Genomic DNA, 25,296 nt, shown 5'->3' on the forward strand with positions numbered 1-25,296 from the left:
GATTCCCCACATGGGTACAATGTGTTAAGCCAATTTCTGGTGTTCCCCGCCGTGATATTGCTGAAATATTGCTAAAAGCGGCGTAAAACCAAACTCACTCACTCACTCATTAACAAAAGTTCATTATCTATATGTTCCTTCATCACATGATGAACTGTCGTTCAGTGTATATGCGTACGTCTGTGTGTGTGTGTGTGTGTGTGTGTGTGTGTGAGTGTGAGTGCGCGCGCGCGCGTGTGTGTCCAATAACCATTTTGTTAATCATACTAAACATTTCCACTAGCTGAAGTGAGGTTACAAGTATAAATTCATTACATACATCACTATAGGTATATATGACGGACCTTGCATGTTTACAAGCTTGTGATCACTAAACGCATCAGAAATGCACGGTCAAATCTGAGTTTCCTTTCATGACTGCGGTAGATCGTTAATGGTTATAAAAAACTAACCAAACATTTCTCCATAACTTGTGTAAAGAAGACATACATTGCATGGCAGAACATTTATAATCCCCGATTATCCGGCGTCAGACATCACCATTCGATTACGCAGACCGTGATGGAATATACGGATAATCGGGGGTGAATTTTGAATCGTTTAGTACAAACTAGTAATTATTTTAAATACATATCTTCAGAAACCATATGGAGTTCGTCGTCAGCTAATGATGTCAAACCGGGATTGCTATTTTGTAATATCCGTCTGCTAATACATACTTTACGCAAACCTATGGTAAAATGTAGTCATGGCAACTCGTAACCCTATACGAATGCTATGCGGATCGTGACCTTGAACAAAAGTGTGGAAACAGACCACTTCAGGGCGACACCTTACAACCGGTAAGCACACGGTAAGCACCACAAGAAGACCAAATCATGGGGTGAATAGACGTACACAAAGGCCATAAACATGTTTACTAAGAATATACATACACATCAATAAACCAGGAGATTGTGACATCTATTATTCAGTGAAGACAACAGCGAATGAAAGGAATCTGTGCACAAACACGACTTAGCTATGATCATGAATATCATAGCTTGTGAGGGTCAGAACCTATATATTTCCAAGGTCTGGTCGCTACTGTCAAGCGGCCACGTTAAAGGGAGACAACTCCCTCTTCTGCCTTTGACACGCCCCCCTCCTCTCTTCGCGAACATGTGAGTTTTATCATCGATATGTATTCGTTATCTCATACCAGTGCACCAGTTACAGGTCCAATAGGACCATTGTCTGGCTTGCAAGTAGTACAAAGATCGGATAACTCATAGTCGAGGGACATAACGTCGTAAAACGAGGACATACCACAACCATACAAGTCCAGATAGATCCATGTTATTAACTGAAGCAAGGGAAGGATGATATGTCGTGTTTGACAGTTGGACTGATCTAACAGTGGGTGTCTCTGTCACACAATGTCCCAGCTGGGATGCCGTATCAAACTGGAAGGGCAGGACGTCTACCCTGCCCGAGTAGATGGAGTACCCGATGTCTACCAGTCACCAAAGTTCATTCTGACAAAAGCAAGGTAAGTCACTTCCAATAAGGCCACTTTAGGGTAAATTAAATGAATAATCGGTGGAAAATGAATACGTACAGTTTTGAAGTTTTTATTATTCTTGACTTATTTTTCTACAACTGAAATTATGTATGCAGAGTACAATAAGGTGTATAAGTAAAGTATTTGCTTGATAGAGAGTGTAGCTTATACAGATTGATATTATAATTAATAAAGAAATGCATAAAGAATGTCTGATTCCATACAAATATTATCCAGAACACTTTGAACAGTAAGATCTATTTGAATTTGTAAATTAAAAGTTAAATGTTAATGTTAAAGTTAATTTTAAATATGTTGACTGATCATTTAATTAGTGTATCAGGTGGTGGCGTTGGAGTAGGGGTGAATGAGTATGGTTTTATGTCGCTTTTAGCAACATTCCAGCAATATCACAGTGGGGGGACACCAGAAATGGGCTTCACACATTATACCTATGTCGGGAATAAAACCTGGGCATTCGGTGTGACGAGCGAACGCTTTAACCACTGGGCTACCCCACCGCCCCTTGGAGTAGGGGGTGAGATTGGACTTACTGCTGAATCATATCTTCCACCCCCACCCCTACCATAGTAATTGACACATCCTTAACTAATTTTCAGATTTTCTATTTTTTTTAAAAAGTTGTTTGAAGAAATAGACCTAAGTCATATTTCATACCTCCACCCAGCCCCACCACAGTCAACCTACACTCTTTATCTTATCCTGTAATAAGTGGCCAGCCTCTTTGGTATTTTTGATGATTAAATTCTGAGTGTTTTGCAATGGGCACTTGGTTGTAAGATATAGACTTAATTAAGACTTATATCACCTGGTCAGTTTCATAGAAAGACAGATGGAAACACTGACATTATCATTTAGTTGTCCAACATGCAGTAATAATTATGTTTGTAAAATGTCTACAGGTGGGTTGAAGACAACCAGGTGTCTATTGTGTCCTCTGTAACAACAAATTCAACCAAATACGCCGCAAACACCACTGTCGTCAGTGTGGAAGTGTCCTTTGTAAGAAATGTTGCAATGAAAGGGTAGGTAAATGTCTCCAGCTGTCTCCCACTAACACCTGGCTCCACCTAACACCTGGCTCCACCTATTACCTGTTTCCCACTAACACCTATCTCCACCTAACACCTGTCTCCTGTCTCCACCTAACACCTGTCCCCCTGACACCTGTCTTCCACTAACACCTGTCTCCCCTGACACCTGTCTCCTCCTGACACCTGTCTCCCACTAACACCTGTCTCCCATTAACACATCTCCCTATGATACTTGTCTCTCACTAACACCTGTTTGCCCCTCACACCTGTCTCCAGTAACACCTGTTTCTCCACCTAACACTTGTCTCCTGACACCTGTCTCCCTTAACACCTGTCTTCCACCAATACCTGTCTCCCATAACACCTGTCTCCCCTGACACCTGTCTTGCTATGACACTTGTCTCCCTAACACCTGTCTCCCATTGACACGTCTCCCTAGGACACTTGTCTCCCACTCACATGTGTTTTCCCCTCACACCTGCCTCGCACCTACACCTGTTTCCACCTAACATCTGGCTCCACTAACACCTATCTCCCTCGAACACCTGTGTCCACTCACACCTGTCTCCACCTATTACCTGTCTCCCACTAACACCTGGCTCCACCTAACACCTGTCTCCCTGACACCTGTCTCGCCTGACACCTGTCTCCCCTAGCACCTGTCTCCCACTAACACCTGTCTCCACCTAGGCCCCACCTAACACATGTCCCTATGACACCTGTCTCCCTGACACCTGTCTCCCACTAACACCTGTCTCCACCCAACACCTGGCTCCACCTAGGCTCCACCTAACACATGTCCCTATGACACCTGTATCCCCTGACACCTGTCTCCACCTAACACCTGGCTCCCCCGCCGTCGCCACATGTAGAAGGCAACGTCACAGAAGAAATGTGACGTCATAGCCTTGCTCATGACGTCACGTCACCATGACAAAGTGATATTTTGCCCTAGGGCATCGTATGAAAAATATGAACCCCTATCATGTTCGCCCTCGTAGGTAATAATATCATTTCTTGTATAGTCTGTTTGGCTCAAAATCGGACTGATGAATTGCAAACTAACTCAAAAACAACTAGACATAGAATACTCAATGAAAGACTAATCATAATCATAACATCAGACCAACTCTGTGATTTTTTTACAAAATTTATGACCTAAAAAAAAAAAGTTGTTTAACAAACTATCATTAAAATTTGACACAGTTCACTATTTGTTATGAGGGAGGACTGCAAAGGGAGGAACAGCCAGGTGTATGTGAAGCATGTGCACATGTGCCGACAAAGTCATTGATTCATTAAACTGTACTGTGCCGTCTCCATCCTTTCTTTCACACCTGGCTGTTCCTCTCTTTGCACCCCCTCCCTAGTTTGTTAAGCAACTGTTTTATTTTTATGTCATAAATTCTGCAAAAAAATCACAGAGTTGGTCTGATGTTAAGATTATGATAAGTGTTTCATTGAGCATTCTATGTTTAGTTGTTTTCGAGTTAGATTGCAATTCATCGGTCCGATTTTGAGCCAAACGGACTATACAGGGGTGGAAATAACTTTAAAATTGCTAGTGTACTCCGGTACAGTGGCACATGTAAAATCACTTACCCTGATAATTTTTCCACTATACCGGCCGTTTCTTGTTGATTTTTTAAATAAACAACATATTAACATTGGAATATCAACTGGACATAGGTACAGTGTGATATACAAATTTGCTTGCCCGACAGAAAAAAACACTGGACTCGGGCCGTCGGGCAATGGGTTATTTCCACCCCTGCTATAGCATGTAAAATATATTTTGGTTTAATAGTGTATCAACCAAAGTTGGAGATATATAGTATTTAATTATTTCTGTTTGTACAGTACTAATTTGGTTACTCATATACACTAGTAATGGGTTCTTATGGCTTCCAATCAAATATGGATACTTTCCTGACTGAATTAAAATTTACCATCTGCCTTATTTTCAAGTCATTGGTAAGACAACTGTTTGCTGTCGCCAGATTCCGCTGCCCCAGCTGGGTATTGAGGAACCTGAACGAGTCTGTGACGCCTGCGCACCTGTCACGCAGCTCATCACCAAGGCTAGGTCACAAATGCATGTGAGTTGTCTACAGTGGACAAATTGTCATCATAAATTTCTTTTATAATTTTCACTACTCATTAATGTATTTCATGTAGTGTAAGGATTTTAAGGATCTTAAACAATATTTGTTTCAGCAATTTCAGCTGGAATCTGCAAATGGTCTCACTGAAAGATGCAAAGATTATACTTTCATTAAAAGGGTAAGTCAGTTATATATCTCTCTGGCAGCCTGAAAGGAAGAGTATTCACAGCTAGAAGATAAACTGTAGGTGTTTTAGGAAGAACAAGTGATACCGAGTATTCCATGCTCAGACATGTTATGTGGACCCAACAGTGGGAACCTGAATTTCAAATGTTCATCACTAAGCTGAAAAATGTAACCCTTATCCGAACTCTAAATACAAGTATGTTTCTGTAGCCTGCTCTGTCCATGGACTAAAACAGAGGTGAGGAACATATGGTGTGACAGTGGAAGAATGCTATATAGAGGATATCATATAAGTGCCCATGTCATACTATGTTTACAACACAAGTGCCTAGATGTTGGTATTTCCTGAGCTAGAGCGAGGGGTATACCGATATTCAAGCATGAGTGTATATGGGCACGAATATATTATATTCTGATATTACCGAAGTCGTCAAATTGAGGAAAATACACCTAAATCTACTTTCAAACATAGGCTGGCTACCCGCTGTCCCCGCATGTAGAACGCAACTTCATAAGAGAAACGTGATGTCATTGTTCATGACGTCACGTAACCATGACAAAGTGATATTTTGCCCTAGGGCAATGTATGAAAAATATGAACCCCGATATAAACACGGTAATAACTCACAGTATGACATCATATACTTCCATGGAAACAAACCCTCACCTGACTCCCTCCCTACACCCCACACTCAAACTACACTACACACGCACCCTACACGCTTCTTACACTACACATGTGCCTCGCACCCTTCCTTCACTACAAACATGCCCCACACCTTCCCTACACTACCCTAAGGCAGCACACCCCCTCCCTTCACTACACAACCAACACCCTACATCCATGTGCATGTACACACATCCACTCACCGAACACCACACTCAAATCCATCCATCCACCTCACTTACATCAAAACCAACACCCACACTCACACCAACATTGATACCACCACCTCCATCTTCATCATCCACGCTTCCCCCTGCTACATATTCCCACTTATTCCAGGTGGTGGAGCTAGGCGGGATCCAAACTCTCATCGTCTTAGCACAGACAGAAAATGTCCAGATCCTGGTGAGTACATCAGGGACACCAAGGACAGATCCAGAACTCAGAAGGTGGAAAGGAGAGGAAGGGAAGGGGGAGGGCAAGATTAGCTTAGTATTAGTCATGCCATCCACCAACATGTTTGTGTTTTTTTAATCCCAAGATGTCATATCCAGACTACAAGAAACTACTTCATAATTACACCTTCAGGTCTGGAAGTTACAATGGTTTTGTCTGTTCTCTACCTTCTTGTGTTATAACAGAAGACTTGTAGATGTTAAACAACACAAGAGGAGTAAGAAAAGGATAATGGTAGATGAAGGACTGATAGTTTGATCACATATATTACAGTTCCTCAACAAAAGGTTTGTCACCAAGTACTATGTATACCATCTGGACAGAAAGAATGTACTAGTAACTCTATATGTTTACATAGAGATATGTGTTTGTTTCATGATCTCTGTTCGAAGCTAAATGAGTTTCTGTAATTTTACATCTCAATATATGTACTATTTTGTGACTGCATATGATCTAATAATATGTTATGTCCAGGGCTCTAAGAATGAACATTCTACAATCTAAATTATAGTCTTCTTTTTTAAGTTCTCTGATGTCAGTCGATGTGTTTCAGAGATCTGTGCTGTCAATCCATGTGTTTCAGAGATCTGTGATACTAATCCATTTGTTGCAGAGATCTGTGATATCAGTCCATGTGTTTCAGAGATCTGTGATGACAGTCTATGTGTTTCAGAGATCTGTGATGACAGTCCATGTGTTTCAGAGATCTGTGATGACAGTCCATGTGTTTCAGAGATCTGTGATATCAGTCCATGTGTTTCAGAGATCTGTGATATCAGTCCATGTGTTTCAGAGATCTGTGATGTCAGTCCATGTGTTTCAGAGATCTGTGATGTCAATCCATGTGTTTCAAAGATCTGTGATGTCAGTCCATGTGTTTCAGAGACCTGTGATGTCATTCCATATATTTCAGAGACCTGTGATATCAGTCCATGTGTTTCAGAGATCTTTGATGTCAGTCCATGTATTTCAGAGACATGTGATGTCCTTCCATGTGTTTCAGAGATCTGTGATTTCAGTCCATGTATTTCAGAGACCTGTGATGTCATGAGATCTGTGTTCCATGTGTTTCAGAGACCTGTGATGACAGTCCATGTGTTTCAGAGATCTGTTGATGTCTGTGATGACAGTCCATGTGTTTCAGAGACATGTGATGTCATTCCATGTGTTTCAGAGATCTGTGATCAGTCCATGTATTTCAGAGACCCATGTATTTTTCAGAGACTGTGATTTTAGTCCATGATGTCATGTCATTCCATGTGTTTCAGAGATCTGTGATGACAGTCCATGTGTTTCAGAGACCTGTGATGTCATTCCATGTGTTTCAGACATCTTTGATGTCAGTCCATGTGTTTCAGAGATCTGTGATTTCAGTCCATGTATTTCAGAGACCTGTGATGTCATTCCATGTGTTTCAGAGACCTGTGATGTCATTCCATGTGTTTCAGAGACCTGTGATGTCAGTCCATGTGTTTCAGAGACCTGTGATGTCATTCCATGTGTTTCAGAGTTCTGTGATGTCCGGCCTCCAGGCATTGGCCACCCACCAACCCCTTCACCAGGAACTGGCCGCTGCTGGCGCCATCAAGGTCATATGCAGGTATCTGGTACAAGGTTGTTGTCATCCTGACATATTACCACAATACTAACTTGTTCTGTGAAGGTTTGGTAGAATGTAACAGATCTAGAGGCACAAGAATCCGATGCCTGCATATACTAGTAACTATTGCCAACTTGGAGAACAACCTACAAGTTACATGTAATTCAAGAATTGTCCTGGCTCATAATTTATTTAAGTGCTATGGGAATTATAACTTGCAAGTGGATTATGTCATGTATCTATTTCCTAGTATTTTGTCTAGAGGTTCTAGATGACTCATTAGCTCAGTAGCACACATAGTGTAAAAGATATCATGTAACATGTGACTGTAATATCATGAGCAATGGATGAGTACTGGTGGCAATGTGTTGTCAAGATAGCATGTTGGTTTGGGGTTGCTTTGCAAATAGTGAACATAACAGAGCATGTGACAAAACTAGCCAATCAGCAGGAAGTCAGAAATCCCAGAAGTAATAACACCTTATGCTTTTGCGGACAATATGAAGCTGTATGACATTGACATCATCCTCAAGTTACATCTATCACAATAACTACCCTCATCTAGATCCCGCTGACAGTGTTGCATGTGACTGTCACTTTTACTGACGTCTAGTTGTCTTGACAGCATCCTGTCCCGACTCCCTGAGGCAGATGAACAGATCCTGACTGATGGAATCAGTTCCCTCATGATCTTCTGCAAGTCAACAGAACTCAAGAAAAAAAGGTAAACATGAGTGTTGGAACATTGGAACAAGTGCCATGACTGCATGCCATGACTACCGGTAGATTAAAGCAATAACCACTTGAATGCTATGACTTGACAATGGCCAGATGAATACTATATAACTCGATAGATGAAACAAGTGTGAAGAGGCTCCATGAGTAGATGACGTGTATGTGTCATTGACAGCCCTGGACGATGGCGCGCCCTCCAACCAGTGCTGACGATGTGTACATATCAGTCTCCCACCCTGGCACTCCTGGCCCTCAGCACACTCAGCCTCATTGTGGAGCACCCAGGTACCCATGATACAATAGTAGAATCCTCACGGAATGCCTTGGCCCGGATTCTGGCCTTGACGGCGTCATCAGATGAGCAGGTTGGTACCAAATGACATAGATTTCTACACAGCTTCACAACCACAACTATCATCAAACAAGATATAGTTTCCACTGTGTGGGTTTTGTTTGGGATGTTGACGTATTCCACTGTTGATATGAATCAAGTGGAGGTTTTTGTTTGTTGTTTAACGCCCCACTCAGCAATAGTCAAGCTGTATGGCGGCAGTCTGTAAATAATCAAATCTGGATCAGAAAATCCAGTGATCAACAGCATGATCATCGATCTGCGCAATTGGGAACCAATGACATGTGTCAACCAAGTCAGCAAGTCTGACCATCCGATCCTGTTAGTCGCCTCTTACTACAAGCATGGGTTGCTGAAGATCAATTCTAACCCGGATCTTCACTGGTCATTGAGAGGTGGAGATTCCATTTATGATGAAGCTGGCTTCTATTTAGAGTCAAGGGTTGAGGTGACCAGACATCACACAATATTGTGCTATCACAAAGATGTGAACCATGAATTATTCCCATCAGCTTTAATGCCGCTACCTTCATGAATCAATCACTCTACCAGTCCCACACGGCCAGACTCGTCACTGATATAAACAACATTCCTAGGTTGAAGTGTAATGGAAACTTGTCAAATGGTAGTCTATTCAGTTCATTTCACGAAAAAAATTCACGTTGCATTTTGTTATGGCGGAGTTTCCTATATTTGTGTTCAGGAACATGACACCTACATCAGGCTACTACGATTGATAAACCATCATCATGACCCTGGCTACTCTACTGATGTTAGTGTACGCTTGTTATCAGCATCTTATCAGGCTTGATATCAGATATCACCATCATAACGCTTCATATCTCACGAGTCAAGATCTGTAACACCCAGCAGTGATATTATTGAAATATTTAGCAGTGCTAAAACCTCTCTGATCCCAATTGATCCACACAGGATACATGCAGTAAAAGTAAGGACCGAGATTTTCGAGGCTCTCTTAGCGCTAAGGTAGTTGTAAGTGCCATACATTAACTTTCATTTATGACTATCTTAGTGCTAAGAGAGTTTTCGAAAATCTAGGCCCAGGATGACATGATCACAGTCATGTTTCTTTGGATGCCACTGTATGAGTGAGTGAGAGCGAGGTCACTGGCAATAACTCTTCAGGCACATGAAATAAATTGAATTCCACACCAGATACTTAATCAACAAACCATGACAAGAAAAAATGTGGACCTATTTATGTATTTTATATTGTCCAGTGAGACTCTAAAACATAAGATATAAAACTATGATGGACTGACAGGGAACCCTGCAATATATGTCACTTCATGTTACAGACCCAGGAGGTGGCCCTCAAAATACTGGCACATCTCTCCAATGGCACTGAATGGCACCGACATCGAATTGTTCAGGTAGGTCATCATTATATTGTTCAAGTAGGTCATCCTGACATTGTACAGGTAGGTCATTATTATATTGTGTAGGTAGGCTGGTCATCATGAAAAAGTACAGGTAGATCATCATTAAATTGAAAAGGTAGGTCAATGTGACATTCTATGGGCAGGTCATCATTATATTCTCAGGGAGTAGGTCATCCTGGCATTGTTCAGGTAGGTCATCATTACACGTAGGTCATCATTATATTGTTCAGGTAGGTCATCCTAGCATTGTACAGGTAAGTCATCATTATATTCTTCAGGTAGGTCATCCTGGCATTGTACAGGTAGGTCATCATTATATTGTTCAGGGAGTAGGTCATCCTGGCATTGTACAGGTAGGTCATCATTACAGGTAGGTCATCATATTGTTCAGGTAGATCATCCTGGCATATTACAGGTAGGTCATCATTATGTTGTTCAGGGAGTAGGTCATCCTGGCATTGTTCAGGTAGGTCATCATTACAGGTAGGTCATCATTATATTGTTCAGGTAGGTCATCATGGCATTGTACAGGTAGGTCATCATTATATTGTTCAGGTAGGTCATCATGGCATTGTACAGGTAGGTCATCATTATATTGTTCAGGTAGGTCATCCTGGCATTGTACAGGTAGGTCATCATTATATTGTCAAAAAGGGTGTTTTCAAATAATCACATAGTTTAATTCACATCTGAAACCAAAATTATAGAGCTCCACACACAAAACCCAACAACCCATGTCCCAGAACATCTGAGGAAAAAGCTTGTGTGTTTTGTGTGTTTTCTCACAGATGAGTCATGTGATCTGTGAATGTCCCAGAAGTATTTCCTTCCGTTTTAGACTTATAGATGCTGACAAACTTTGTTTCCAGGAAGATTTTAGCTCGGGATGCAGTCTACAGAAAGCCCTAAGCAGTCACCCAACCAATGAGCAGATTCTGTGTAATGCTGTGTGTCTCATAGCAAACCTAGCCACAAGCTCCGAGGACCAGGTATGTAGGGGGTAACTTCTTTGAGTGGCATTGTTTAGAAGTTGGAGAGTAGTATATAGACAAACTTTATGGATAAACAATTTCTTTATTCGGATGATGCGATGTTTCGATACAGATTCTTGTATCGTTGTCAAGCAAGTATGAGTAAGGTAGAAAACAGGGGACTATATATACAGTAAATAATTAATTAACTAAAAACAACAAGGACGTGAATTGGGATGTACAGTAACAATGTGGCATTATATGTAGAAGCCAGTGACAAGGGATACCTGTAGAAGCCAATGGGGTTTATGGGTGTATGTACAAGTAATACAAGTTAAGGTTGGTTGATGAGTTGTTTATCACTGGATAATCTGTTGTGAATCAATGTTTTGAATATAAAATATATTAACAAGATCTTAAGTCTCCAACAAAAGTCAAGGCAGTAATCAAGTATATGAAAGATGTCGACATGGCCACCCTTCAGGTCTGTAGTCAGGTATCAGGAAGGTAGGAGGATTGAAAGGTGTTTGATTCTCCCTACAGAGCAGCCTGCAGAATGTGATGGTGCGTGTGTGCCAACTTCTACAGAACTCACCCAGCAACTCTGATCTCAAGATACAACTTAGTCGCGCCATCGCCAACTTCTCCAAGTTTAAGCAGAACACTGACAAACTGGTACAGTGGCAACGTTTTTCCACAGACTTCCTCATCATACTTCATCATGTTCATCCCAATAGTCCAGCAAACCTCATCATGCTTCATCATGTGCATCCCAATAATCTAGCAAACCTCAGCATGCTTCATCATGTTCATCCCAATAGTCTAGCAAACCTCACCATGCTTCATCATGTGCATCCCAATAGTCTAGCAAACCTCACCATGCTTCATCATGTGCATCCCAATAGTCTAGCAAACCTCACCATGCTTCATCATGTTCATCCTAATAGACCAGCAAACCTCATCATGCTTCATCATGTTCATCCCAATAGTCTAGCAAACCTCACCATGCTTCATCATGTTCATCCCAATAGTCTAGCAAACCTCATCATGCTTCATCATGTTCATCCCAATAGACCAGCAAACCTCATCATGCTTCATCATGTGCATCCCAATAGTCTAGCAAACCTCATCATGCTTCATCATGTTCATCCCAATAGTCCAGCAAACCTCATCATGCTTCATCATGTTCATCACAATAGTCTAGCAAACCTCATCATGCTTCATCATGTGCATCACAATAGTCCAGCAAACCTCATCATGCTTCATCATGTTCATCACAATAGTCTAGCAAACCTCATCATGCTTCATCATGTGCATCACAATAGTCTAGCAAACCTCACCATGCTTCATCATGTTCATCCCAATAGTCCAGCAAACCTCATCATGCTTCATCATGTTCATCCCAATAGTCTAGCAAACCTCATCATGCTTCATCATGTGCATCACAATAGTCCAGCAAACCTCATCATGCTTCATCATGTTCATCCCAATAGTCTAGCAAACCTCATCATAGCTAGCAAACCTCATCATGTTCATCCCAATAGTCCAGCAAACCTCATCATGCTTCATCATGTTCATCCCAATAGTCCAGCAAACCTCATCATGCTTCATCATGTTCATCCCAATAGTCCAGCAAACCTCATCATGCTTCATCATGTTCATCCCAATAGTCCAGCAAACCTCATCATGCTTCATCATGTTCATCCCAATAGTCTAGCAAACCTCATCATGCTTCATCATGTTCATCCATCCCAATAGTCTAGCAAACCTCATCATGCTTCATCATGTTCATCCCATCATGCTTCTTCATCATGCTTCATTCATCCCAATAGTCCAGCAAACCTCATCATGCTTCATCATGCTTCATCATCATGTTCATCATGTTCCAATAGTCCAGCAAACCTCATCATGCTTCATCATGTTCATCCCAATAGTCCAGCAAACCTCATCATGCTTCATCATGTTCATCATCCCAATAATAGTCTAGCTCCCTCACAATAGTCTAGCAAACCTCATCATGCTTCATCATGTTCATCCCAATAGTCTAGCAAACCTCATCATGCTTCATCATGTGCATCACAATAGTCTAGCAAACCTCATCATGCTTCATCATGTTCATCCCAATAGTCCAGCAAACCTCATCATGCTTCATCATGTTCATCCCAATAGTCCAGCAAACCTCATCATGCTTCATCATGTTCATCCCAATAGTCTAGCAAACCTCATCATGCTTCATCATGTTCATCCCAATAGTCCAGCAAACCTCATCATGCTTCATCATGTGCATCACAATAGTCTAGCAAACCTCATCATACTTCATCATGTGCATCACAATAGTCTAGCAAACCTCATCATGCTTCATCATGTTCATCCCAATAGTCCAGCAAACCTCATCATGCTTCATCATGTTCATCCCAATAGTCTAGCAAACCTCATCATGCTTCATCATGTTCATCCCAATAGTCTAGCAAACCTCATCATGCTTCATCATGTTCATCCCAATAGTCCAGCAAACCTCATCATGCTTCATCATGTTCATCCCAATAGTCTAGCAAACCTCAGCATGCTTCATCATGTTCATCCCAATAGTCTAGCAAACCTCAGCATGCTTCATCATGTGCATCCCAATAATCTAGCAAACCTCAGCATGCTTCATCATGTGCATCCCAATAGATGGGTGGGTAATGAGTTGGACCCAGGTACCCATCTCAATACCCGGACCCATCATGATCATGTGACTAACAGATTGAACATTGTAATATGTGATTCTTTCATGATTAAAAGGTTGTATTGTCTTTAAAGATTTAGACATAATTTACAGTCACCTGTTTTAAATATAATACATGGTAAAGATATTAAAAAACTTGAAATTTTAGCCTCCGAGCTGAAGAATATATTGCCATTTCTTTAGAATTTGATGTCAGGAATTAACATAACAGGCATCAGGGAAGGGTAATAGGGGTGGGGTACCCGGGTAGAAAATTTGGACCCATCCCATCCCTAATTATAATCATAGGTCACAAGTCAAGTTGTTAGGTGTTTCATCAAGGCTTGATTTCAGCCTTGTGTTACAAACAGTATCATCCACCATACATCACAGTCATCTTCTAACAGAACAAAACATGTGAGTGAGTGAGTGAGTGTGTGTGTGAGTGAGTGATGCTTAATTCCAGCTGGAACACTGTTTCAGATGTATCAGCTCAGGTTAACACCTATATATATACATTGTACATGTATATATGGAACAGTTCACAGTTTACTGAATGACATCCTATGATAAGATTACATTTATGTGTTTGCATGTTATTATTATTCATATATTTGGATCCAAACTTATGTTGTTCAAACTTGCATTGAATTTATTGTATTGCAGGTGCCCTACGTAACTGATATTGTACAGACCTGTGTCAAGTCCACCATTCCCAGCATCCGAGTGCATGGGATGAGAGCCACACTGTCCCTGCTCTCATACAGTCCCTGTCACACAACAGCGGAGCTCATGAGGTGAGTGGAACAGATCCCAACAGCTCATGAGGTGAGTGTAACAGATCTCAGCAGCTCAGGAGGTGAGTGTAACTGATCCCAACAGCTCATGAGGTGAGTGTAACAGATTTCAGAAGCTCATGATGTGAGTGTAACTGATCCCAACAGCTCATGAGGTGAGTGTAACAGATCTCAGCAGCTCATGAGATGAGTGGAACTGATCCCAACAGCTCAGGAGGTGAGTGGAACTGATCCCAACAGCTCATGAGGTGAGTGGAACAGATCTCAGCAGCTCAGGAGGTGAGTGGAACTGATCCCAACAGCTCATGAGGTGAGTGTAACAGATATCAGCAGCTCGTGAGGTGAGTGTAACAGACCTCAGCAGCTCATGAGGTGAGTGTAACTGATCCTAACAGCTCATGAGGTGAGTGGAACAGATCTCAGCAGGTCATGAGATGAGTGGAACTGATCCCAACAGCTCAGGAGGTGAGTGGAACAGATCTCAGCAGCTCATGATGTGAGTGGAACAGACCTCAGCAGCTCATGATGTGAGTGGAACAGATCTCAGCAGCTCATGATGTGAATGGATCAGATCTCAGCAGCTCATGAGGTGAGCGGAACAGATCTCAGCAGCTCATGAGGTGAGTGAAACTGATCTCAGCAGCTCATGATGTGAATGGATCAGATCTCAGCAGCTCAGGAGGTGAGTGTAACAGATCTCAGCAGCTCATGATGTGAGTGGAACAGATCTCAGCAGCTCATGATGTGAGTGGAACAGATCTCAGCAGCTCATGATGTGAGTGGATCAGATCTCAGCAGCTCATGAGGTGAGTGGAACAGATCTCAGCAGCTCATGATGTGAGTGTAACAGATATCAGCAGCTCATGAGGTGAGTGGAACAGATCTCAGCAGCTCATGAGGTGAGCGGAACAGATCTCAGCAGCTCATGATGTGAGTGGAACAGATCTCAGCAGGTCATGAGATGAGTGGAACTGATCCCAACAGCTCATGAGGTGAGTGGAACAGATCTCAGCAGCTCAGGAGGTGAGTGTAACAGATCTCAGCAGCTCAGGAGGTGAGTGTAACAGATCTCAGCAGCTCATGATGTGAGTGGAACAGATCTCAGCAGCTCATGATGTGAGTGTAACAGATCTCAGCAGCTCAGGAGGTGAGTGGATCAGATCTCAGCAGCTCATGATGTGAATGGATCAGATCTCAGCAGCTCAGGAGGTGAGTGTAACAGATTTCAGCAGCTCATGATGTGAGTGTAACAGATATCAGCAGCTCATGAGGTGAGTGTAACAGATCTCAGCAGCTCATGAGGTGAGCAGAACAGATCTCAGCAGCTCATGATGTGAGTGGATCAGATCTCAGCAGCTCAGGATGTGAGTGTAACAGATTTCAGCAGCTCATGATGTGAGTGTAACAGATATCAGCAGCTCATGAGGTGAGTGTAACAGATCTCAGCAGCTCAGGAGGTGAGTGGAACAGATCTCAGCAGCTCATGATGTGAGTGTAACAGATCTCAGCAGCTCATGATGTGAGTGTAACAGATATCAGCAGCTCATGAGGTGAGTGGATCAGATCTCAGCAGCTCATGATGTGAATGGATCAGATCTCAGCAGCTCAGGAGGTGAGTGTAACAGATTTCAGCAGCTCATGATGTGAGTGTAACAGATATCAGCAGCTCAGGAGGTGAGTGTAACAGATCTCAGCAGCTCATGAGGTGAGCAGAACAGATCTCAGCAGCTCATGATGTGAGTGGATCAGATATCAGCAGCTCATGAGGTGAGTGTAACAGATCCCAGCAGCTCATGCGGTGAGCGTAACAGATCTCAGCAGCTCATGATGTGGGTGGAACATATCTAAGCAGCTCATGAGGTGAGTGTAACAGATCCCAGCAGCTCATGATGTGAGTGGATCAGATATCAGCAGCTCATGAGGTGAGTGTAACAGATCCCAGCAGCTCATGATGTGAGTGGAACTGATATCAGCAGCTCATGATGTGGGTGGAACATATCTAAGCAGCTCATGAGGTGAGTGTAACAGATCCCAGCAGCTCATGATGTGAGTGGATCAGATATCAGCAGCTCATGAGGTGAGTGTAACAGATCCCAGCAGCTCATGCGGTGAGCGTAACAGATCTCAGCAGCTCATGATGTGGGTGGAACATATCTAAGCAGCTCATGAGGTGAGTGTAACAGATCCCAGCAGCTCATGATGTGAGTGGATCAGATATCAGCAGCTCATGAGGTGAGTGTAACAGATCCCAGCAGCTCATGATGTGAGTGGAACTGATATCAGCAGCTCATGATGTGGGTGGAACATATCTAAGCAGCTCATATCTCAGGAGCTCTGTATCGGACTCTGAACAAGTCTGGACACATCCCTGTGCTTCATGACACAAGACTTCTAACTTTTTGTCCCCAGAGACGGAGCTATGGATCTCTTGGAGGGACTGGGGAAGGTGCAGGGTCTTCTGGACGCTATACAGACAACGCTGACGACCCAGGCTGCAGTACTGACAAGACCATTATAGCAGACCTCAAGACAAGGCAGAGAGGATACGTTGTGGTGCTTCATTTTCAGCCACCTGGACTTTTACCCACATGTGAATGAATGTGCTTGTATCAACAACAACATAACTTTGATGATGATTTTCATCTAAAATAGAATAATTTATGGGGGTTTATAAACAATGGTACAATGTATAGTTACATATGAAACATTACCCCTGTATTGGTTTATATTTGAACCAGATCTTCCTTGCCTTTCTCTGAGATGCCTGAGAGGTACCAGTGTTGTATTGTTTAGTTCACCACAGTATCAAAGTCTATCGTATGTTCTAGATTAATGGATTCAGTTTGCCAGAAATTCCTTGTTACCTGAATGCACTTTTGTATTCCAAAACCAAAAGCAATGCCATTTTAAGAAACAGTTCTTATGTGTATGTATGTGCAAAAACACTTCAAAGAAAACAAACATCTTCAGCATTGTGTCTCTTTGAGTCAAGGCAATGCAATAATGATGGATTTTTGTTCACCTGGGTAGCCTAGTGCTCATCACACCAAAGACACGATTCAATTCTCTATATTCTCCATTTCTGGTATCCCCACCATGATATTGCTGGAATATTGCTGAAAGTGGCATCAAACCAAACTCACTCTCTCTTGCTCCCCTATAGACTATGACATCAGTACCTATACACCAGAAATGACACTATTAAGTTATATGAATAAAATATTATTCATACCACACCTGTAATGCATCTACTCTGTATCTGATGATCATATCCGACCCTGCATCAAGTCCTGATATAATTGTGAACAGCTGATGAAGCAGCATGAAGCAATATCTGACTGCCTCCAGATGCTGTTCGGATGCTGACATCATACAGGAAATGTTCTACTGTAGCAAACATGAGGTTACCCAGTACTTTTGTGAGAGTCTTATCATTAATGCATCAAGATAATATGAAACATTCAAATAAAAAAATACATTAAATGCACTGACACAGGTGCGAGTTATCAGTTAAGACTTTTATCATGAAACCAGTTCTGTTTCGTAAATGTGGATGTAATATCTATATCATAATAGCCTAGACTGATTTAAAGGGTTGATTCGAGAAGTAGGTTCATTTGATCTTACAGATGTTCTTGCATGGAGACTATATACCAGTATTATTTTCAGTTTTATCTTGAAAACTCCATATCATTTTAAATAAAACAATGAGCATAACTATACTTCTTTCCAGGAATCATGTAACAGGGTTGTTGGTTTTGCTTGCTATGGGCAGGCAGTTTTGTTTTCAACAGTTTGAAACATCATTATTCCTTTTTTAAGTATTTTCAAAGACATATTTTCTTCATTGGTCCCCAATAATGAAATGCTTTAAGTACAATAGTACACGGAGGGATACAATGTGAGATTGTTCTCATATATTGATGTCACATCAATGATCCCTCTTGTTATGTGATTTCTAATATGTTCATTATTTCCCAAGATATTTAGACTTCAGCTTTTGGTTTTATAGCTTCTATGTCTAATGTATACTTTGATCATGAGGAGATTGTCAGTACACATCAGTCCACCATCATGTGTTACTCTGTGTTACTCTGTGTTACTCTGTGTCGCAGTCTCAGTGTAGGTTTGTGTGTAATTGTACAGCAGAGGTGCACAAATACAAGATTGTACATAACAAATTTATTATCCTTAAATTTTAATTGTGTCGAGACATCAAATATCAATGACTGTGAAGAAATGTTGACTGACAGAAATATGTGCAATAAAATTACATATTTACATCGCTGAATTCACTGTCCTTGACTTTCATCATGATAGTTCTGAAGACGTAAATAAAGTAACAATTTGTCTTGTCTGATTTAATATCTGACCATTCTTGTAACAAATAGTCTAGGAAATATTTGATGACACATGCTGAGTAAGAGGAAATCATAAGAGAAAATCTGAACTTTCCTGAAGTTTCCTAAACAAGTGATTGTTGTGTGTGAATGGTCGTGAAAGGTTATCACGGTGAAACCTGCCTCCAGCTTGTAATATTCACGTAATTTCTCACAACAAAGCTACGAGGCCATTGGTGCTTCCTTGGTGCTGAAAGACAAGACTTGCAACTAGCCCCTTTTGAAAACAAACACTGGTTGGATGTCACTATTACTCTGTTATCTCACCTTTCAGTACAAACATCTGCACTAATGGCCCTTGTATTACTCACCTTGGAGTCTCCGCTTCATCCAGCACGTCTGTGACAACATCGCTGTTCCTTGAGTACCGAACCATGTCTGGCTAGATCAGCTTCAAGAAGCGTGAAGATGATGCGAGCTTCTGAAGAGGTTATCTTCATGGCATATAAAACACCTCATTATACCACTCAAATGGGGAGAAACTCATTGTGACCTCAATAAAGAGTTATCACCATGTTTTGTAACGAAGCCAGGTGATTGGTTGGAATACTGGAAGATAAGCATCCCAGCTCAGGGTGTAAGAAGGGTATATTGTATTTGCACTATAGAGGAGTGCTGATCAATATAGAGGGCTGGGTCTGTGCTAGGCATATTTCTGTGCTTGGTCTGGATTTAACTCCTCAAGTTTCAGACCAGATGGTAAAAACGGAATCAGGACGCTAGCTATTTTTAAACACAAACAAACCAATATAAAACTTCAACTTGAGAAAACACGGTCTATTTCCTCCGCCCCTCACGGTTGCAGTTATGTACACACACAGTGACATGCATGCTGAGGAACTATAAACAGAACTAGGCTGTATGAACATGTGTCTTTACCGTTGTATATAGACGTATATCTCGCAGTGTACACAGACACCATCAATGTGTGAATCTAGAGCAGCTGGTATGGGGTCAGTTCTTATCAGAAGCAGATATATATTTGACCCACTTCGTTTGGCCCTGTTTACTTGTTAACTTGGTATTAGTCTCTCAAATGTCAATAAAAGAGAACAGAAGACGTTTTAGCTCCACATTAAGTAGACTTGCAATGTTTCAGTGATCGAATCAAGAAACAAGAACTGTATTGCATAACAATATCCCCATAGTTCAGATTACGAACTAACTACATTTGAGAGTATTTATAATTGTCAACATAAGGTAAATAAACATGTAGCGGGCTTTATCCATTCAGGTAATACACGTTACTCCAGAAATGTGATACATACAGGTAGATTTATAACAGAACAGGAAACTATACACCGACATATCATCTCTGCTAAACCTGTTTCTCCGACGATAGTGAGTACCTCGTTACAGATAATCTCTGAAAGACAAGGCCGCAGTGTTATCAACTGTTTGTTTCTTTCTGTGTTAAATTTACGTTGATGTTTTTGTCTCTGGTTTTGTGTTTGTTCTTTGTGTCCTGTGTTTGGACAGTGAGGATTATATGGGTTCTGCCAACGTTATCCATTACTTAGATGTCGGAAGGACACATGCTGACAATATGTAGCTAAACACCTTCAAAAGAAATATTATCTCAAGATATGAGGTATCTTAATGGCCTTCATGTGCCACATGAGGGCGCTGGTGTTTACTTGTAGGTCAAGGCGTGCTTCTGTTCCCTTCCATGGAGACTGAGACCGAGTGTTCAAACTATCTGAATAAATAAGATATAGACAAGTCAAACCTTCAATACAGCTGTAACACTGTGTACAAATGAATATTTTCATTTCTGAGTCAGTTCTCCTAATCATACTCGGTGGTACAATAATCGAAAGTTTAAAACGATTGGATCACTTCAACTAAATCAAACTATACTGAGTCAAAAAAAGAAACTTCACAAAATGTAATTTGAAAAATGATGAATATTTTTTCTCTGATGATACATCTATGTATCCGAAATGGGATCCCTATCTTTCGACTCTAGAAAAACGTTAGCAAAACCCCACTCAAACCCATCCATTCGTCGTGCAAATGACGTTAGTGCCAAATCAGGTTTTGCACGTGCAGTCGATCACGTGATCTTCGCATCGAAGTTTTCTTCATATGCACGTGTTTGCATTGGCCTCAAGAATTGAAAAAACTCTTTTAAACCACAGTTCTAACGGTACTTGAAATGCCACGATTGTCAAATGTGCAACGTGAACGTGCCGTTGGCATGTTGCAAGCGGGAAGATCAGTTATTGACGTCGCAAGAGCAATGGGATGCAGCCGTCGTACTGTGTATGACTTGCGAGGTCGTCTACAACAAACTGGCACCACTTCTGATCGCCCAAGGTCGGGTCGTCCACGTGTGACGTCACGAGCAGAAGACCGTCAAATCGTCCTACGTCACCTACGTGACAGATGTCTGCCGGCTACACGAACCAGGGCTGAGATGTTTAGAGGTCGACTGTCCTCACAGACCATTCGAAATCGGTTGCGGGCTGCCAATCTCCATTCTCGACGTCCATATCGTGGGCCAATATTGACGCCGTTTCATCAACGTTAATGTCTGCTGTGGGCCCAACGTCACCTCCGATGGACCCAGAGAGACTGGAATCGACTCGTCTTTAGCGATGAATTCAGGTTTACCCTCAGATTCGCGGACGGCAGGCATCGAGTCTGGAGACGACGTCGTGAACGGTATGCCCAATGTTGTGTACAGGAAGTCGACAGATTCGGGGGGCGGAAGTTGCATGGTGTGGGGTGCTTTCTGTGGGAACAACCGTTCCCGACTTCTGGTCATCCGTGGAAACCTCACAGCTGCTGGTTACCGCAACCAGGTGCTCACCCCTGAACTCGTTCCTTTCATGGCGGCTCATGGCCCAGGTCTACAGTTCCAGCATGATAATGCTCGGCCGCATACCGCGATGTTGACACGAAATTTCCTTCAAAACGCTGGAATCAACGTCATGGACTGGCCATCGAGGTCCCCTGACCTTAATCCAATAGAGCACGTTTGGGATGCACTTGGGAGAAGGCTTCGTGGTCTTAGGAACCAACCTCAGAATTTGCAGGAACTTGGCGCTGCCTTGCAAGAGCAATGGCGTAGAATCCCCAACCACGTGTTCACAAGCATCAGGCAGTCGATGAGGAGACGGTGTTTGGCAGTGGTGAATGCGCGGGGCGGCCATACACGATATTGAACTGAGATTTCGCATTTTTATTCTTGTGACTTGCCATTCTGTATACCCATGTTTTGGAACGGCGGTGTAGCCTAATGAAACTGATTATGGCACTGTCAGTGTATCGAGTACATCACACAGATCTCAGCAATGAAATAATAACAATTTAACCATCTTACCATCTGTTGTTCTTTTACAGTGCCCTGAAGAAGGAATGTGAAGTTTCTTTTTTGACTCAGTATAGATGTTTCACTAGTGTGGAACTAGACTGTAGACCCAGCTAGATGCTTCACCCGTGTGGAACGAGACTGTAGACCCAGCTAGATGCTTCACCCGTGTGGAACTAGACTGTAGACCCAGCTAGATGCGTCACCCGTGTGGAACTAGACTGTAGAGCCAGTTAGATGCGTCACCCGTGTGGACGAGACTGTAGACCCAGCTAGATGCTTCACCCGTGTGGAACTAGACTGTAGACCCAGCTAGATGCGTCACTCGTGTGGAACTAGACTGTAGACCCAGCTAGATGCTTCACCCGTGTGGAACTAGACTGTAGACCCAGCTAGATGCGTCACCCGTGTGGAACTAGACTGTAGACCCAGCTAGATGCTTCACCCGTGTGGAACTAGACTGTAGACCCAGTTAGATGTTTCACCCGTGTGGAACTAGACTGTAGACCCAGCTAGATGTTTCACCCGTGTGGAACTAGACTGTAGCGCCAGTTAGATGCGTCACCCGTGTGGAACTAGACTGTAGACCCAGCTAGATGTTTCACCCGCGTGGAACTAGACTGTAGACCCAGTTAGATGTTTCACCCGTGTGGAACTAGACTGTAGACCCAGCTAGATGCTTCACCCGTGTGGAACTAGACTGTAGACCCAGCTAGATGCTTCACCCGTGTGGAACTAGACTGTAGACCCAGCTAGATGCTTGACCCGTGTGGAACTAGACTGTAGACCCAGCTAGATGCTTGACCCGTGTTGAACTAGACTGTAGACCTAGCTAGATGCTTCACCCGTGTGGAACTAGACTGTAGACCCAGCTAGATGCTTCACCCGTGTGGAACTAGACTGTAGACCCAGCTAGATGCTTCACCCGTGTGGAACTAGACTGTAGACCCAGCTAGATGCTTCACCCGTGTGGAACTAGACTGTAGACCCAGCTAGATGCGTCACCCGTGTTGAACTAGACTGTAGACCCAGCTAGATGCGTCACCCGTGTGGAACTAAACTGTAGACCCAGCTAGATGCGTCACCCGTGTTGAACTAGACTGTAGACCCAGCTAGATGCGTCACCCGTGTGGGACTAAACTGTAGACCCAGCTAGATGTTTCACCCGTGTGGAACTAGACTGTAGACCCAGCTAGATGCTTGACCCGTGTGGAACTAGACTGTAGACCCAGCTAGATGCTTCACCCGTGTGGAACTAGACTGTAGACCCAGCCAGATGCGTCACCCGTGTGGAACTACCCTGTAGACCCAGCTAGATGCGTCACCCGTGTGGGACTAAACTGTAGACCCAGCTAGATGCGTCACCCGTGTGGAACTAGACTGTAGACCCAGCTAGATGCGTCACCCGTGTTGAACTAGACTGTAGACCCAGCTAGATGCGTCACCCGTGTGGGACTAAACTGTAGACCCAGCTAGATGCGTCACCCGTGTGGGACTAAACTGTAGACCCAGCTAGATGCTTCACCCCGGCAAGCCTGAATTTCATGCATCTACCCCGAGTTTATACATTTAATTGTATCGTCCTATCTCATGTACGTAGATTGTTGCTCATAAAGGCACACATTGGATTGTTTTATGTGGCGTTTGCGAGTACCATAGAAACATAATAGAACTGATTATACTGCGAAAAGCGTCTGTAAAATCTGTGAAAAATCGTTTTGCCCGATAGCCTTAGATGACTTCATTCACCTACCAGAGGCAGCAGTGAGTGCACGAGTGTTGTCACACGTCTCAGTCAGCAATATCTGAGCTGTACCACAGCGATCTGCTCTGACAAACCAGTGGTAAACAGTGGCTATTTGAGCTGTACCACGGCGATCTGCTCTGACAAACCAGTGGTAAACAGTGTCTATTAGAGTTGTACCACACTGATCTGCTCAGACAAACCAGGGGTAAACAGTGGCTATTTGAGCTGTACCACAGCGATCTGCTCAGACAAACCAGGGGTAAACAGTGACTATTTGAGTTGTACCACACTGATCTGCTCAGACAAACCAGTGGTAAACAGTGTCTATTAGAGTTGTACCACAGCGATCTGCTCAGACAAACCAGTGGTAAACAGTGTCTATTAGAGTTGTACCACAGCGATCTGCTCAGACAAACCAGGGGTAAACAGTGTCTATTAGAGTTGTACCACACCGATCTGCTCAGACAAACCAGGGGTAAACAGTGGCTATTAGAGTTGTACCACACCGATCTGCTCAGACAAACCAGTGGTAAACAGTGACTATTTGAGTTGTACCACAGCGATCTGCTCAGACAAACCAGTGGTAAACAGTGTCTATTTGAGTTGTACCACAGCGATCTGCTCAGACAAACCAGTGGTAAACAGTGACTATTTGAGCTGTACCACAGCGATCTGCTCAGACAAACCAGGGGTAAACAGTGACTATTTGAGTTGTACCACACTGATCTGCTCAGACAAACCAGTGGTAAACAGTGTCTATTAGAGTTGTACCACAGCGATCTGCTCAGACAAACCAGTGGTAAACAGTGTCTATTAGAGTTGTACCACACTGATCTGCTCAGACAAACCAGGGGTAAACAGTGTCTATTAGAGTTGTACCACACCGATCTGCTCAGACAAACCAGGGGTAAACAGTGGCTATTAGAGTTGTACCACACCGATCTGCTCAGACAAACCAGTGGTAAACAGTGACTATTTGAGTTGTACCACAGCGATCTGCTCAGACAAACCAGTGGTAAACAGTGTCTATTTGAGTTGTACCACAGCGATCTGCTCAGACAAACCAGTGGTAAACAGTGACTATTTGAGCTGTACCACAGCGATCTGCTCAGACAAACCAGGGGTAAACAGTGACTATTTGAGTTGTACCACAGCGATCTGCTCAGACAAACCAGGGGTAAACAGTGACTATTTGAGTTGTACCACACCGATCTGCTCAGACAAACCAGTGGTAAACAGTGGCTATTAGAGTTGTA

General features: G+C 42.7%; 2 protein-coding genes across 2 annotated transcripts in view; one reads left to right on the forward strand and one right to left on the reverse strand.

Moving 5' to 3' along the window:
* LOC124275640 overlaps window positions 1–19,355 on the reverse strand; it is a 30,506-nt gene extending 11,151 nt beyond the window's left edge. The window contains exon 1 of the mRNA XM_046711276.1: window positions 19,289–19,355. The gene's annotated coding sequence lies outside the window, so the exon portion shown is untranslated. The remainder of the gene's footprint in view (window positions 1–19,288) is intronic.
* LOC124275628 (vacuolar protein 8-like) lies at window positions 1,123–18,868 on the forward strand. Its single transcript, XM_046711239.1, is given in 14 exon segments — window positions 1,123–1,531; window positions 2,467–2,489; window positions 2,492–2,589; window positions 4,599–4,697; window positions 4,816–4,881; window positions 5,896–5,961; window positions 7,521–7,612; window positions 8,238–8,336; window positions 8,523–8,712; window positions 10,019–10,093; window positions 10,972–11,091; window positions 11,617–11,748; window positions 14,447–14,577; window positions 16,987–18,868. Coding segments are annotated over 14 exon segments (1,413 nt in total). The 5' UTR covers window positions 1,123–1,418; the 3' UTR covers window positions 17,096–18,868.
* Window positions 19,356–25,296: the final 5,941 nt, after the last annotated feature.

This window comes from Haliotis rubra, unplaced genomic scaffold (genome assembly GCF_003918875.1).
Source record: "Haliotis rubra isolate DU_JTF1 unplaced genomic scaffold, ASM391887v1 Scf105, whole genome shotgun sequence".
In the NCBI taxonomy this organism is placed as follows: domain Eukaryota; kingdom Metazoa; phylum Mollusca; class Gastropoda; order Lepetellida; family Haliotidae; genus Haliotis; species Haliotis rubra.